Source organism: Carettochelys insculpta, chromosome 19, assembly GCF_033958435.1.
Source record: "Carettochelys insculpta isolate YL-2023 chromosome 19, ASM3395843v1, whole genome shotgun sequence".
Classification (NCBI taxonomy): domain Eukaryota; kingdom Metazoa; phylum Chordata; order Testudines; family Carettochelyidae; genus Carettochelys; species Carettochelys insculpta.
In genome coordinates, this window is record NC_134155.1 from 7,678,187 (window position 1) to 7,693,344 (window position 15,158).

Consider the following 15,158-nt stretch of genomic DNA (forward strand, 5'->3'; position numbering starts at 1 on the left):
AGTAGTGAAAGTGTTTGTAATGCTGTTAGACAGTATTGACCTCCTGAGGTCTAGCAAATTGTCTTGTTCAGCACTGGTCAGGTTGTGAGGGTGCTGGACTAGAGAGGGTCAAAATGTATAAGCCTTTGTCTAGCTCGAACAAAATATTTTCAGGCAAATGAAACGCTGTTTCAGCTTCCAAGCTAAACTTACTCCGAAAAAGCTGGGACAAGCCATATAGCTCTTCTAGTTCTTAACTCCACCCCATCAACAATCACTCAAAATGACTCTCTACTCTTATTTACATTGGAGTCATATCAAAGTAATCTATTGCCCTCTCTTTTCTTCCCTCTTCAATATTACCTATCCAGCTGCAGAAAAAAATCTGCCATCTTGTTTGCAGCAAAATCTTGACAGAATTTGAGACAGCTTTTCTTCCTTGAAATCTAATTGAATCTTTTTTGTATTTACAAATAAGATGGTTACATGTACTGTATTTTCTGGACAAGAACAAGCTATCTTTTTCCCTCATGCTGGAGCCACCCACAGTTACATGTTTCACAGTTACTAAAACTGCTTATTTGTGATTGTGAGCCCAGAAGCCAGGCCTTATTATATCCAATATTGCAGTATTCAGCCAGTAGGTGTTTCTGTATGTATATAGGCACTTGGTGTGTCTGGAGCCAAGAATATAACAGTATTACTGTGCACAAGTTTATGCACAAGGATAAATTGTGAAACACAGATATAAAGTACTATACACACAGTTAGGTAACAGCGTACCTGAACTGCTGGCTACAGTGCCTGGGGGCTGTCACTTGTATGCCCAAATATTAATTTGGGAGTACAGTTACCTGACACTCACGTCCCCATTTTCCAGCTACAGGTGCACATTTTGTGCTCTGTTATCTGGATCTGTTTATGTATCTGGTTCAATTTGAGCACCGCTTGAGGGAAATTTTTCCCACAGTCTTAATACAGATATTTATCCTTATTTTCCAGTTGATGTGCATGTGTTTATGGGCTATAACTTAAAATAATATTGAGACACATTACTCATTTCTGCTACAGGTTTCCTTTACTCCAGCACTCCAGCAGCTGATATGTGTTTTGCTAGGCAGCATAACACTTCGGACAACAATAATCAGTGTTTACTTGGATCCAGTGGAAATATATTGCTACTTAATCCACAAAGACCAGGAGCTATTGATAACCAGTCACTAGTAACACAGGAGCCAGTGAAGGTAAGTAAATATGTCTGGCTTAGGCAAATTCAGAAAAATGTTTTATAAATCTTCATCCCAACTTTCTAGCTTTTGAGTAATTCAGCAAGAGACTAAAACTAGCACTGAATTATCACTTAATTTCTAATTTAATATTGCTTGGCACAATTATATTAGCCCCAAACACAAAAATTAAGTATTGTCTACCATTTGCATGTATAGTGATCAGAAATTCCTACAGAAATTATTTTGCTGTATTTTAAAGGGTCAGTGTGAAGTTGTTGCCAAAAGGGAAAAGGTACAACTGTGTTTAAGGAGTTTCCAGAATATTGTAAAACAGGTGGAAATATTTTCATGAAAAATAATGTTTTAAAAATTATATTGAAAACACTTTTTGTACTTAAACATTTCCTTTCAGCATTATCAGCGCAGACATAACACTGTTGTACATATGCCCACGAACCAGAAAGTGAAGTGGGCTATAAATTGAAAATTAAATTGACCAGTCTAGTTTCACTGTTCAATTTGAGTGAAGTGCAAAGGAATAACAGTATAAACATTGAAACATAAATATTAACCTACATTGATGGTAGTAATGAAGAAATGGGGAAAGAATAGGAATTTTATGTTGTCTGTGCCAGAGAGGTATTTAATAGTAAAAATTAAACTTAATTGTTACAGTAAATGCTTTCTTCCATTATAAAAAACCAGGTGGTAATTGCCACTTGCTGCCACATTTAAATAATTAAAACTTGTTCTAGTATTCGTGAGCTTAAATCTTTACAGCTGTGTGCTGTTCTCTCTAAGATCTGTCACCATCCTTTTTTGTTTAAAGGCTGCGTCATTAACCCTAGAAGGCGGACGATTAAAACGATCTCCACAGTTGATTGAAAGGAGGGATTATAAAATGGTACCAGAGCCAGTATGGAGAGCCCTTTACCACTGGTATGGAGCAAATCTAGCATTACCTAGACCAGTAAGTAATTTTTGGAGCTGATCTTTATTTGGGACAGGCTCTAAAGTCGTATATGTGAATGGTCCTTTCCATGCCTAAACATCCACTTATTGATCTTCCCCACTGGGGTAGATTTCACAATGTTAAATTGGTTGAAGAAAGGTTTCAGAGTAACCTGAAGTGTTATTCCCTCTAGAATCTCTATGCATTTCAACCTTGCTTACATGTGTCAATCTCTGGCAGTCATTATCTCTTCATAAATTATTTCAAGGGGATATGAAATTGGAAATGAATGTAAACTGCTCTTGCTCCAGAAGATCCAGCTATCTTTTCTACATGGGTCCATGCCATCTACAGTTAGGTCTCCTGTGAATGTTTTATATTGCTGCAGCACCCAAAAAAATCCTAAGTGGAGTTATGGGACCACACTGCTCTTTGGCACTGTGAACTGGATGGGAACATAAGGCCCCTGCCATGAAAAGTTGGTAATCCTTGTTAATCAGCTGATTCAATCAAGCTGTTCTCATCATATTTGCTATGTCACTGTTCACATCCTGATTTTCTTTTGTTCTTCTGAATGTTCACAATATTACGCAACATAGAAACCTTAGTATCAGATTTTATATGAGATCTAAATAAAATTAAGACTAAATCACCTGTTAGATAGCCCCTGCCCCAAAGAACTACTGTTTTGTGTGTGTGTTAAGTTTTGTTTCTGAATCTTCACTGTAGCCATTATGTGCTGGTGGAATATAAATAACGCTTCGTATTTTGAACAGATTCTGCCCTCAGTGGTCACTGTCAGCTCTTGTATTTCTTTTGTGCCATGGTAACTGCTAACCTTGTAGAAATGGCTTTGTTCTATCATTGTTATTGTTACAGGGCAGAAAGTGCCTATTTCTTTAATTTTAACTTATTCTTTCTCTTCCTAATGTGCAAACCAAATCATTCTTCCATCTAGCCTCATTGCATAGCCATTTCTCAGCAAAGATTTTATAGCATAGGGCTGCACTGAGCTTTCAACATTACTTAGGCAGTTACCTTTACAAACATCCTACGGTATGATTATTAAGAAGCATTGTAAATAATTAAATCTAATATAGTCTTTCTCAAGATAACAGCAAAGTGTCTTTTATAAATTGGTGTCAGATGCATCAGTGTTTGTGGAATTCTTATTGCATATGTTCAGTTACTAACTTGCAGTAAGAAGTATGTTAATTAGTACTGGGTCTCTTACTCAGTAAGGTGCTTCTGTATCTGTTTTTGGAATGTTTTTGAAATGCAATCTTTAGATGAAGAAGTGAAGATGTATGTGTAAGTATCAGTGGTATTTACTATATTCATACGTAAGTTTCTAAACAATTAAATTCCGCTTTGCAGCTTAAGATAAATTTTACTTTCAAACGTAGCATAGGGACGAGAAGGGACCTCCTGGATCCTCGGGCCCAACTTCCTGCGTACAAAAACTGCCTACACAGAATTGAGTATAAGTGGATTTTGTTCACATCTGTTGTTATCCTGTCAAGTGGCAACTTAAGCAATAGTTAGACAGCAAGAGTATTTCTGAAATGGAAGTGATTAATTTAATGACGATATTTACTGTTAAAAGATAATGTTGTCTCACAAGACTTCTTTAGCTACTGCACAGTAAAATAAATATATAGGTGTTTGTTTTAACAGGGCATGTTGTTTGCACCGTATTATGCAGTCTAACTATGGCACATTCAGATTAATAATTTGTGTATCAAATACTGATCAAGGCAAGACCAAGAGATGTTAAGTGAGATTTATTAAATCTGTTTGAAGGGATTTGAAACTTTTTTTAAATTCTGCTGAAATGGCAGATTTCTTGTAGTGATTTTTACGTCACTTCTAGTCAGATGAGTGGACTAGAGTTCTGTAGATGAGTTTAAGGGGGAGGGTTTCAAAGCCACCAACAGCTAAGTGCTCAGCAGTCAGTAAAACTGAAACTAAGAGCATTGGAAAGGGCATTATGTTGCTGTAGCTCTTCTTTTGTAGAAATAAAATTAACATCATGACTATGAAGCTAGGTCCTTAGTGCTTTTGTGCAAAGGTAGAGATGTGAACCTCTGTCCTGCCTGATTTCCAACATTTAGTGAAGTCCGTGTCTATACACCTGCCCTGTCACTTCTGTTGTTGTTCACACCTTGTCATCAACTCTTCGGAGTAGGCTACGTTGACCTCATTAGCACTGGTCCCCTGCATAGTAATGTAACATACTCGTGTGTGCAAGCACGCGCATGCCAAACTGAAGTTTCTCCGTAATGCATCTGCCAAAGTAGATTCCAGACCATAAACACTTATGCCCAAATAATTTTGTTTGTCTTTACGGTGCCACAGGACTTCTCGTTGTGCTGAAGCAGTTTAACACAGCTACCCATCTGAAACTTGTTGGATAGGCTGTACGTAGGTTTCACCACAGAGGTGACTACATTTTGTGGATGACATGAATCCTGTGCAGCCCTGGTGCTCTAAAATGGCACCTGCCCTTCAAGAAATTTCCTTTTATAGGAACTCAGTTTTACACACACTGCTGGTCAGCTAGAATCTTAGAGTTCAAGGACTGTGTAATTGATTGGGAAACGTCATAGCATTGGGGGGTCCATTTATATGACAGAAATTATGTAAAATAATCCTCAGTATTTTAAATGTTTTGTTTCTGACAAGATTTTAAAACTTTTTTCTTCAATACTCAATCAGTGCTGCAGCTATAAGGAAGGTTGGTTGTGCGAGTTTATACAAGTGTCTGATCTGTGAATTGGGAGCAGTTATTTTACAGTGCAACCATACTAGTTTCTGTTATCTTCACACATGTTCTCCATGGAAACAAACACCTCTTACTGTTGAGAAGAGGCCTCAGTGTGTTACACACAACACAAACTAATATACTTGAACATTTCTCTACAATGTTAGGAGAGAGGCCTGTCCGGATTTGAGTGCGGCCACGCCTGTGCCCCCATTCTGTGGCCACTTGAGAGCACCCACGTCAAGGTTTCCTATTTCCAGTCCTCACCTCTCTTGTGCAGAGACCCTCTTCTCACTCCCTCCTGTTCATATGTTCTGTAATGTTGCGTAATTCTCTGCCTACGCTGTGATATTTCCAGCAAGCCAGGCTTCGTAAAGGGACAGTGTATCTGTTTTGTTCTCTCCAGAAGCTGTGATATATGTATTGCCTCCAGTTCTAAGTTAACACGCTGCTTCAAACCAAGCACATTTATTCTGAAATTGAAAATATATTAAAATGATAAAAGAGCCTATGCATATGCTTAAAAGCTTTAGCAGATGTTACGCCCAACTCTGCTGCCCTCTGGTTCTGGTAGGGTGTCAGTAGTTCAAAAGCCATAAATGGATTTTTGAAGTTCATAAGTGTCCCAGAACCAGAACTCAAGCTGGTCAGTTCATCTGTCTATTTATACCATCTGGGCCTTTGATCTATCTCGAGGAAACAGGTAATCAGCAGACAATGACCCACTACTCAGGGAGTAGCTTTCAAAGGCTGGTTTTATTGTGGGGATTTTTTTTTTAAAATAATCGGAAGTAGTATAATTTGCATTAACCCTCTCAGGAAGTTTACTGGACACTTATTGTCCCAAAAGTCCATTCTTATCTGGCACGTCTTCACTATTGTCCTTTGATCTCCCAAGTCTATGTCATATTTGCTCCCCACAGAGGTTCACTTTAGACTTCCTGTAGCTTCAGAAGAACAGCCTCTGAAATTTTCTTTAAATGCCTTTCATAGGTGATCAAAAACAGCAAGACTGGCATCGCTGAATTAGAATTATTTCCTCGCTATCTGCTCTTTCTGCGACAGCAGCCTGCTACTCGAACGCAGCAGTCCAACATCTGGGTGAATATGGGTATGATGAGCCTGAGAATGTTTCCTCATCATTTACCTAGAGGTAACTTAAGAATGCAGCAAGAACACCACTGTGCAGTTTCTAAAAAGCGAGACCAAGGTCAACGGAATCTTGCTGCCACTGTGCTTAGCCACCTTCTAATTGATTGTAAAGCAGAACAAGTGATTTGGTAAAACTTTAAAGAGCTTCTATCAAAATTTGTGTGCCAGGAGGAGACACTCAGGGCATTTTCAGTTAAGTGAGTTCACTTGCGCAGTTATTAAAAGCATTTCAGATTGGCAAAGAGGGAGTGGGACACAGGTGTTGCTTAAAGCAGCCGGGGAAGGTGATCTTACTTCATCTGTGGTCTATGTAGTTGTTGAATATTTGTATCTGAATTTATTTAAGGAGTGCAATACTCCATTGTAGTAAATCAGCACTGGATGTTTTGATAGTGAACTATGCCTGGTTCTGAGTTAAATAGGTAACCAGCCTCTGACACATGGTATTTAATACATCATACAAAGTGATCGTGGTAGTGACTTGTGAAGTCTTCTACGTGATACAGTTTACAAAGAAAGGTGACACTTGTGCAACAGGATAAAAATACATATAGGTGAGACTAATGGAAAATCTAGATTTCAGCTAACATACCATAATAGCAATCTCTGTTCTTATTCTAAAATCACACCGGTGCTGTACTCAAAGTGTAGCCTTTAGTTTCATCATATTTTACAGCCAGAGTTGAGACGGCATTATAGAGGTCTGATTTCAGTTTTCAGGTTTGTGTATGCAGCTACGTACTTTGCTCCTACAATTTGTGTCCCACCAAATGTACAGAGTTGTGGCAGGAAATGCACAAATTGAGATTTGCATGCACATGTATATTAGTGTATGTACATCTGCAACAAGAGCTGGTTACTGGAAATCAGAATCTCGAAGCACATTAACCTTTTAGTCAGAGTCTATTTGAAAACTCATGCAGAGGCCTGCTTTTTTTTTAATTTTCACTGCTTTGACAAATTCTGTAAAATACAGTAATATTAAAATCCCCAAATTACTGTGTAATCAGTGGCTGCCTGCTTGATCAAGTTGCGCTGTAGAAACCGCCTAGCATCCCCCAAATTTTTTTTCCTGCTTAACTGTATATAATGGAAATGATTTTGTTTGGTACCTAAACATTTCTAATTCAAACACGGGTTCTTTGGACATACCAAATTTTAATCTTGATTCGGAATTATTTTGCGCTACACTAATTTGTTGAATCAAATATTAATCTGAGTTTTTTAAAAATGCTTTCTTGCTGTACTCTTACAACTAATCCTCTCGTCCTTAATTGCATAAAATGCTCTTTTGTGTTCTTAAAGAAATTATAGTCTTTTGCTTGGTATTTTAACGTAAAACAATGCTTTGCTGATTTATAAAATGATTGTGGTTTAGTTTTGCTCTGCAGTACCATAGCATGTAATGTTATTACATATCACGATGCTGTTTATTTGGTTCTTTTAATCTTTTGACAACTGAACTGTAATTATCTTGCCCTTTCAGTTTACTGAAAGCAGTGGTTCCCAACCTGGGGTCTGTGGATTCTGTGAGGGTGCTGCAGGGTGTCTGGGGGGGTGAGGTGGGGAGGGGTAAAATAAATCAAAATGATCATAGAAAATATGTTTTAAATAAATTGCAAAGTTACAATCAATTATTTTAAATTAAATATCTTCCAATAATGTTGTTGTTTGCTGTCTGAAAATTTATGTTGCAGTTTCCTTTTTCATTTAATGAAGTGTACATAGCAGCTAGAATTGGCTTTGATGAGGGTACACAATTGGTTTGGGGTATATGATTCGGGGTCCACACTAGTGAAAAAGTTTGGAAGCACTGACTTAAAGTAATAGAGCTGTTCAGTTAAGGTTGTGACACAGATGTTTCTGTATTATTTTTTTCAAATGTATTGAGGGGAAAACATGTCAATTTTAAATGGAAAAAGCCCCAGAAAAATTAAAAAATATCATTTAGTTATAATCTTTCAAACCTAATATTAGCAAGTACATTATCTGAAGATGAGCTCATTATATTGGATACTGGAAATAATAACATTTTTTACTCAACCCCATTCTAAACAGCCAGATCAGCTCAATTATGCTACTTCATAGTAAGGTAGTGATTGTAAAAGTAACGAAATCTTGCCAGTGACAGCCTCTCTAGAATGCTGTGCCATTCAGTATTTACCAGAGAGCAAGGGATTGCTGTTTATGGCAATTTTGGATGGAAGTTAGAAAAATTGTGTTGTGTGATTTTTTGTGTGGGAAGTTTCCCAAGGATTTAAGATAGGGAATATGATCCGTATTAACACAACGTGCATAGCTCTGTGTACTCCTTTTTCACCAAAGAGTTGATCTGAATGTATGTGTTGTAGAATAATCTTACTAAACTCATCTGCCTGTTGTTGTACATGCAGAGCTAATTGTTGTGAACATCTTGGCCTTTTTCTTGTGTTTGTGACACAGGGAATGTACCTTCTCCCAGTGCTCCTTTAAAACGAGTGTTGGCTTATACAGGCTGCTTTAGTCGGATGCAAACTATTAAAGAGATACATGAATATCTGTCCCAGAGGCTACGTATTAAAGAGGAGGATATGCGACTGTGGTTATACAATAGTGAGGTAATGTAACTTGTTAGGATTTTAAGTGTGTATATTTTCACTCTTCAGAAAACTGCTGAACATACAAATTCAGAGATAACTGGGCTGTAGCTATTACTTACACACTTGGGTCTGAACTATCTGGGTCAGAATGGGCTTGACACTAAAGGCTCTGACCCAGCACCTAAATGTTAGTCTTCATGTGTGCTCCCAGCTGTGAAGTTGGAATGTTTGGATTTGCTTGGTGAAGAATGTGACAAATCCTTTTTTTGTAAGACTCATCAAAGAACAGGGTTTATATAAATTTAATTTCTGATGTAATTATGACTCACCCCTCTTCTGTTCAATTTTTAAAGCTAATTTGTAGCCTCATAGCTCCTATGGCAAAGGTAGATTAAAAGTTTTGTTTCCTTCTGATGCGGTCTGTAGGTTATCTGTTCGCTTACGTCAACAGCCATCCAGAAACCATTCTTTCTTCATGTTTTCATTTTAGATTATTTTGATACACATCAGAATACATATGGGATTAGATAGTAGAGTGAGATTCATATATAGCAGAATGTGACTATTATGTCAGTGAAGAATTAAGTAGTTGATGCAAGGAGGAACATAGTTTGCCCTTATCTGCAAATTTATTGTGTCCATCATGTCAGTGAACTCAGTTCTTCTCAGTTGTCTCCAAACATATTAAGTGGTTGCAATGCAGAAAAGTCCAGACTGGCTATTTGCATTGGAACTGTCCAAACAGACTTGCCATTACACAAACTCTTATTGCTTTTGTAGTAGATGATGATAAATATGGAGGTTGTCATGTAGCTATATGCTTATGAGGAACAGAAGAAAGCATGAGTCCCATAAGAAATGTTGTCCTAGGAAATAAGCCACAATGTCTAATGGACTGTAAATGATATTTCGGCTAAAATCGGTAGTTTGCCACTTGGTATTTCAAATGAGTGTTTGGAAAAGGAATTATTTGGGGACTTCTTGCCTGTTTCCACATTTTGAACAAGAATCAAACCAATCCAAAATTTGGAGTCTATAGTTGAAAAAGATGAATTCCCCCGCGCCCCCCCCCCCCGCCCCGAAATAACATCCTAAATATGTAATCTGCTTATGTGGCTTTTCTACAGAATTCATTGAAGAAAATAGAAGCAGACCACAACCAAATGTGCTTCATGCTGGTCCTATTTAATAAATCACAGATAACTAGGGAAGATAAAATTGGAGGGGGGTGCCTAGTCAGAATTTAATAGAGTAATATTTCATTGCGTGAACAGCGTAATACAATTGCTCATTCAAAAGAGAGGAAAAAAAATTGTCCTAAATAAGAGACTGTATAAATGATGCCAGAGTACATCTTGAGCATTTACCTGTTTACTTGTGCACAATTTTGCTCTTGGATTTCTCAATTTAAAAATTATTGGTGGTTGTATTAAAGGTAAGTTTACCTATCCTGTCAAGGTAAATGCAAGCAGCATTTTAAAGTAATTGTAACTAATGAGTTTATATTTCCACTCCAGCATTTATTAAATACATATTCCATTAAATATAAATATTAAGATATTTAGTGCCTTGTATTTTTACCAACTTCATTTTGATTTTTCCTCCCCAATTTATAACCTCCATACCCCAAGACTTAATAAATATTTTGTTCACAATTCACCAAGAGGGCAGAAATAGTGCAGTCATTCTCAAGCACATAGTATGATTTTATAATCATAACTTCTGAGTCCACACATTTGAAATCAAATCAGCTGTAGGAAGCCAGCAAATTGATGAGTAGTTAATTGAGGGGACAATTTTGAAAAGTCCCGAATGGATTTAGGAACACCAGCACGGTTTAAGATCAATGGATATTCTCTTAAATCCATTAATCATTTATGGATAAACTCAACTTTATTGCCTCTGGAAATTTGAAATCATTTTCCTTATGGTACAGCTACACTTACCGGGAGATAGACCCACTCAGGGTCATGTTTCAGAGGTCCATTTCGCACACCTAGTCAGGACACACAAAATTGAGCTATCAGGGCTTGACACTCAACCCCTGTACACCTCATTTCTCCCATCAACCTCCTTCAGTGAGGATGGCTTGTTAAGTTGTTCCTAGATAAGTCAATTCCAGCTACACATTTGTCATAGCTGGAATTGTATATCTAGGACTGACTTTCAGGTCTAGTGTAGACCTGCTTTGCTTTTTTCCATAGACCGTGTTGTTCTTGCCCATGTCTCTTGAAACCTACTCTGGTTTATGAATTAGGTAGGAGTTTAATTCAGTATGCCACTAATCTTTTTATAAGGAAAAAACATACATAGCTTCAAGCTTTACCGAAAAGGCCAGTGGATACTTCTGGAGATGGAAGTAAGTAGCTTTAATTAAAGTATACAAATAGGGAGCTGATAATTAATGCTCTTTTGAGTCCTGTTGCTTTAAGGTTAAATTTAAAACAGCCTCAGAATTTTTAAAAATCTCTAGAAATAAACGTTATTTTTTCTTTGCAGAACTATCTTACTCTCCTGGATGATGAAGATCATATGTTAGAATACCTGAAAATCCAAGATGAGCAGCACTTAGTAATAGAAGGTATAAAAATGGATAATGCATATTTATTAGTTTCTGCAGTAAGATCAGTCCCAACAGACCATCATTTACCCCAAGTTAGTTGTACCTTTGCTCTCTCATTAAAGGCTGAAGCCAATGCTGTAGTAAACTAAATAAAGATGTACTAACTGGAAAAAAGAAGTGAGTTATTTACAAGATTAAAGCAGGTAAACATACACACACAAGTGAGTTACAGTCCTGGGTTTCCAAAGGTAACAGAATCTGCTGTAAGGTACATGCTCTGTATGTCCTTTAGGATTAATGTGAGCTAAGCAGCTTGCAGGATCCCTTGCCTACTCTGAAAAATACTGTCTTGTCCAAACTGCAAGCAGCATGTGTTGACAGTTGCTATTTTATAGGGATTTTCATTTGCTTCCCCCAGATTTCAAGCAGTGACCGTATCAGCTTTTGGACATGTTTTCTCTTCATAGGTCTGGAGAGAAAAATCAATGAAAACTTTTGTCCACTGATGTTCAGCAATGTCTGATGTATCTGGGCCTTGTTTTGTTGGGCAGGAGATGGCACATCTTGCTATAAACTACTGTTGCATTCTTGGTATTGCATCTGTGCTGACTGAGATTCTCCATATTCTTGGCAAACACTTACATACTTACAGAGCAAACATTTAACTATTACCTAATAACATGGGATATCAGTATGAGAAGTGAGACAAATGCGTCCAGTAACTCACTACCATTTCATAAAGTCCAAATACATCTCTAAATCTAATTCCTAACTTAACAATACTAGCACACAGGTGAGAGAGTCTGGTTTCCAGCTGTGCATTTGTCAGGGGCCTTGACATGATCCAGCACCTGGTCTGCCAGCATCACACTGGGCATTACTGGAAACAACAGTTAAAATCATAGAATCATAGAACACTAGGACCGGAAGGGGCCTCAAGAGGCCATCGAGTCCAGTCCCCTGCCCCGACGGCAGGACCGACCACTATCTACACCATCCCTGATAGACATCTATCTAATCTGTTCTTAAATATCTCCAGTGAGGGAGATTCCACAACCTCCCTTGGCAACTTATTCCAGTACTTGACCACCCTGACAGTTAGGAACTTTTTCCTAATGTCCAACCTAAACTTCCCTTGCTGCAGTTTAAGTCCATTGCCTCTTGTTCTGGCCTCAGAGGCCAAGAAGAACAAGTTATCTCCCTCCTCCTTATGACACCCTTTAAGATATCTGAAAACCGCTATCATGTTCCCCCTCAATCTTCTCTTTTCCAAGCTAAACAAGCCCAATTCTTTCAGCCTTTCTTCATAAGTCATGTTCTCCAGACCTTTTATCATTCTAGTTGCTCTTCTCTGGACCTTCTCTAATTTCTCCACATCTTTCTTGAATTGGGGTGCCCAGAACTGGACACAATATTCCAGCTGAGGCCTAACCAGCACAGAGTAGAGCGGTAGAATGATTTCTCGTGTCTTGTTCACAACACAGCTGCTAATGCATCCCAGAATCATGTTTGCTTTTTTTGCAACAGCATCACACTGTTGACTCATATTTAACTTGTGATCTACTAGAACCCCTAGGTCCCTTTCTGCTGTACTCCTTCCTAGACAGTCTTTTCCCATTCTGTATGTGTGAAACAGATTATTCCTTCCTAAGTGCAGCACCTTACATTTATCTTTATTAAACTTCATCCTGTTTACTTCAGACCATTTCTCTAATTTATCTAGATCATTCTGAATTATGACCCTATCCTCCAAGGTAGTTGCAACCCCTCCCAGCTTGGTATCATCTGCAAACTTAATAAGCGTACTTTCTATGCCAATATCCAAATCATTAATGAAGATATTGAACAGAACTGGCCCCAAAACAGACCCCTGTGGAACCCCACTTGTTATGCTTTTCCAGCTGGATTGAGCACCATAACAACTACTCGCTGGGTGCGATTAGCCAGCCAATTATGCACCCACCTTATTGCAGCACAATTTAAGTTGGACTTGCCTAGTTTGTCGATAAGAATATTATGCAAGACTGTATCAAATGCTTTACTAAAGTCTAGGTATACCACATCCACTGCGCCTTCATTAGTGGCAGAAAGGCATGCAAATTTGTGACCCCACAGTTAACTTAATGCCGGACTTTTAAGCGATCCCCTTGAATTTGGGTGTACGAACTTAATCCATAAGATCAGTGCCCGTGCATTAGCACCGAGTTATATACTTTAGAACAAAAACGACAGCGCTGTGACACCAACAAAACCCTGTTACTTTGTTACTTTGGCTGTGTCTGCACTGCAGATAAAAACCAATGGCTGGCACATGCCATGTGACTCAGGCTCTTGGGGCTTAGGCTACAAGGGCTGTTTCATTCCACTGTAGACTTCTGGGGTTGGGAACCATCCCACCTCCTAGTGTCCTACAGCTTGGCCTGCAGCCCAAGCCTGGAGGTCTACAATGCAGAGTAGATGTACCCTCTATGCATGTTTAATTTACTTTTGGGTATGAAGATGGAGTCCTGTGGCTTAAAATTTGATGACGTGACCAAATTAAATCTTGTTTTCACCTTGACGCATGATGTCATAATTTCCTCTGTTGCTGATATCTGAAAACATCCCTTTGTAATTAAAAGTTAGCTTTTTGTTAAAGGGAAAGATTGTATGAGTACCTATACTCAATCTATGTGTTTATCTGATGCCATTTACAATATTAAGGCAATGAACCCTGTAACTGAGCATTCACAATAGGAGGGAAATCTCAGGACCACTAGTGGTGTCTTTATGTATAATTAATAAGATACAAACAAAGTTGATATAAACAAACTCTAAATTTTAATAAATAGGTGGAAATGAATGAAATTACTTGAATTGCATGTTTAGCTCTCTGGAGTAGGTAAAAATAAAACTTGGTTTACTGTTTCATTCTAGTTCGAAACAAAGACATGAGCTGGCCAGAGGAGATGTCATTTATTGCAAACAGTAGTAAAATAGACAGACACAAAGGTAAGTGTAAAGGCAGTAATGCAGTTATGATAGAATAAGGTCAGGCCCACCAAGAGGGGTTGGGGGCAAAGAAAGTAACTCCCTGGGGGCCTAGTAGTTCAAAAAGGCCAAAGGCTCGTGTCTGCCAGAGCTGCTACTGTGGCAGCAGTGGTAGCCAGAGCCCTCGCACTTTAAATCACCATTGGGGGTCTGGGTGGCATACTCCACGTGGTATTACGAGCTGTTGTATGGAGGAGGTGAGGAGCAGTCCAGGCAGCACAGTGGGCAAGCTGCTCCCAGCCCTTCCCTTTCAGAAGCACAGCACTGTCCCCCTCACTATTCACAGGGGCCTGGTATTTCTTTCAGCCACCCTGAAGAAAGTATTCTGTACTGTAGAACCATTGTGGTTTTGATACAAAGATTGAAAATAGTGATATAAACATGTTAGAGCGGTGCTGCTTGTTTTAATTACTAAAGATGCTTGGAAGGGGGTTGCATTCAGAGGTGGACAATTCGTGCAACATTCAGCAAGCTCTGAACACAGCTAATCTTGAAAATGCATAGCCAGTTTTCGAAAGATCACTCGCTTCCTTTCCCCACTTCATTTACAATATAAGACTTGCATATATCTGTTTTGTGTCTTTTTTGTAAGTTGAAAGAAGACTTTTGGTACAATGGAACAAGAGCCACAAAAATGGTAGCGATCTGGTTGTGATACTCATTTACTGCAGGATAGGGAAATCATGTATTTACTGGTATGGGAACATAACGTGGACTACACTGATTTACCAGTGTCTTTTCTATAGTTTATAATAGGGACAGTTCTAGCAAGTTGCCAGACACCCACCATTACTATTGACATTAGTAAAAATGTAGGGCACTCGGTGTCTCAGAGGTCTGTTGTCTTTACATTAACTAACGTCTTGTAAATGGAGATAAGGGAAAGGACGTTGGAATCCACTAATGAAAT

At 38.4% G+C, this 15,158-nt stretch overlaps 1 protein-coding gene across 3 annotated transcripts in view; it reads left to right on the forward strand.

Annotated features, from left to right (window-relative positions):
* The window catches only part of USP32 (ubiquitin specific peptidase 32), a 175,327-nt gene that overhangs the window by 128,708 nt on the left and 31,461 nt on the right, over positions 1-15,158 (forward strand). For 2 of the 3 annotated variants that reach the window (XM_075013828.1, XM_075013830.1), the window contains exons 14-19: positions 1,051-1,223; positions 2,038-2,178; positions 5,918-6,077; positions 8,519-8,673; positions 11,155-11,236; positions 14,135-14,209. In XM_075013828.1, coding sequence (XP_074869929.1) covers positions 1,051-1,223; positions 2,038-2,178; positions 5,918-6,077; positions 8,519-8,673; positions 11,155-11,236; positions 14,135-14,209 — 786 coding nt within the window. The remainder of the gene's footprint in view (positions 1-1,050; positions 1,224-2,037; positions 2,179-5,917; positions 6,078-8,518; positions 8,674-11,154; positions 11,237-14,134; positions 14,210-15,158) is intronic. The other variant, XM_075013829.1, reaches the window with a different exon arrangement.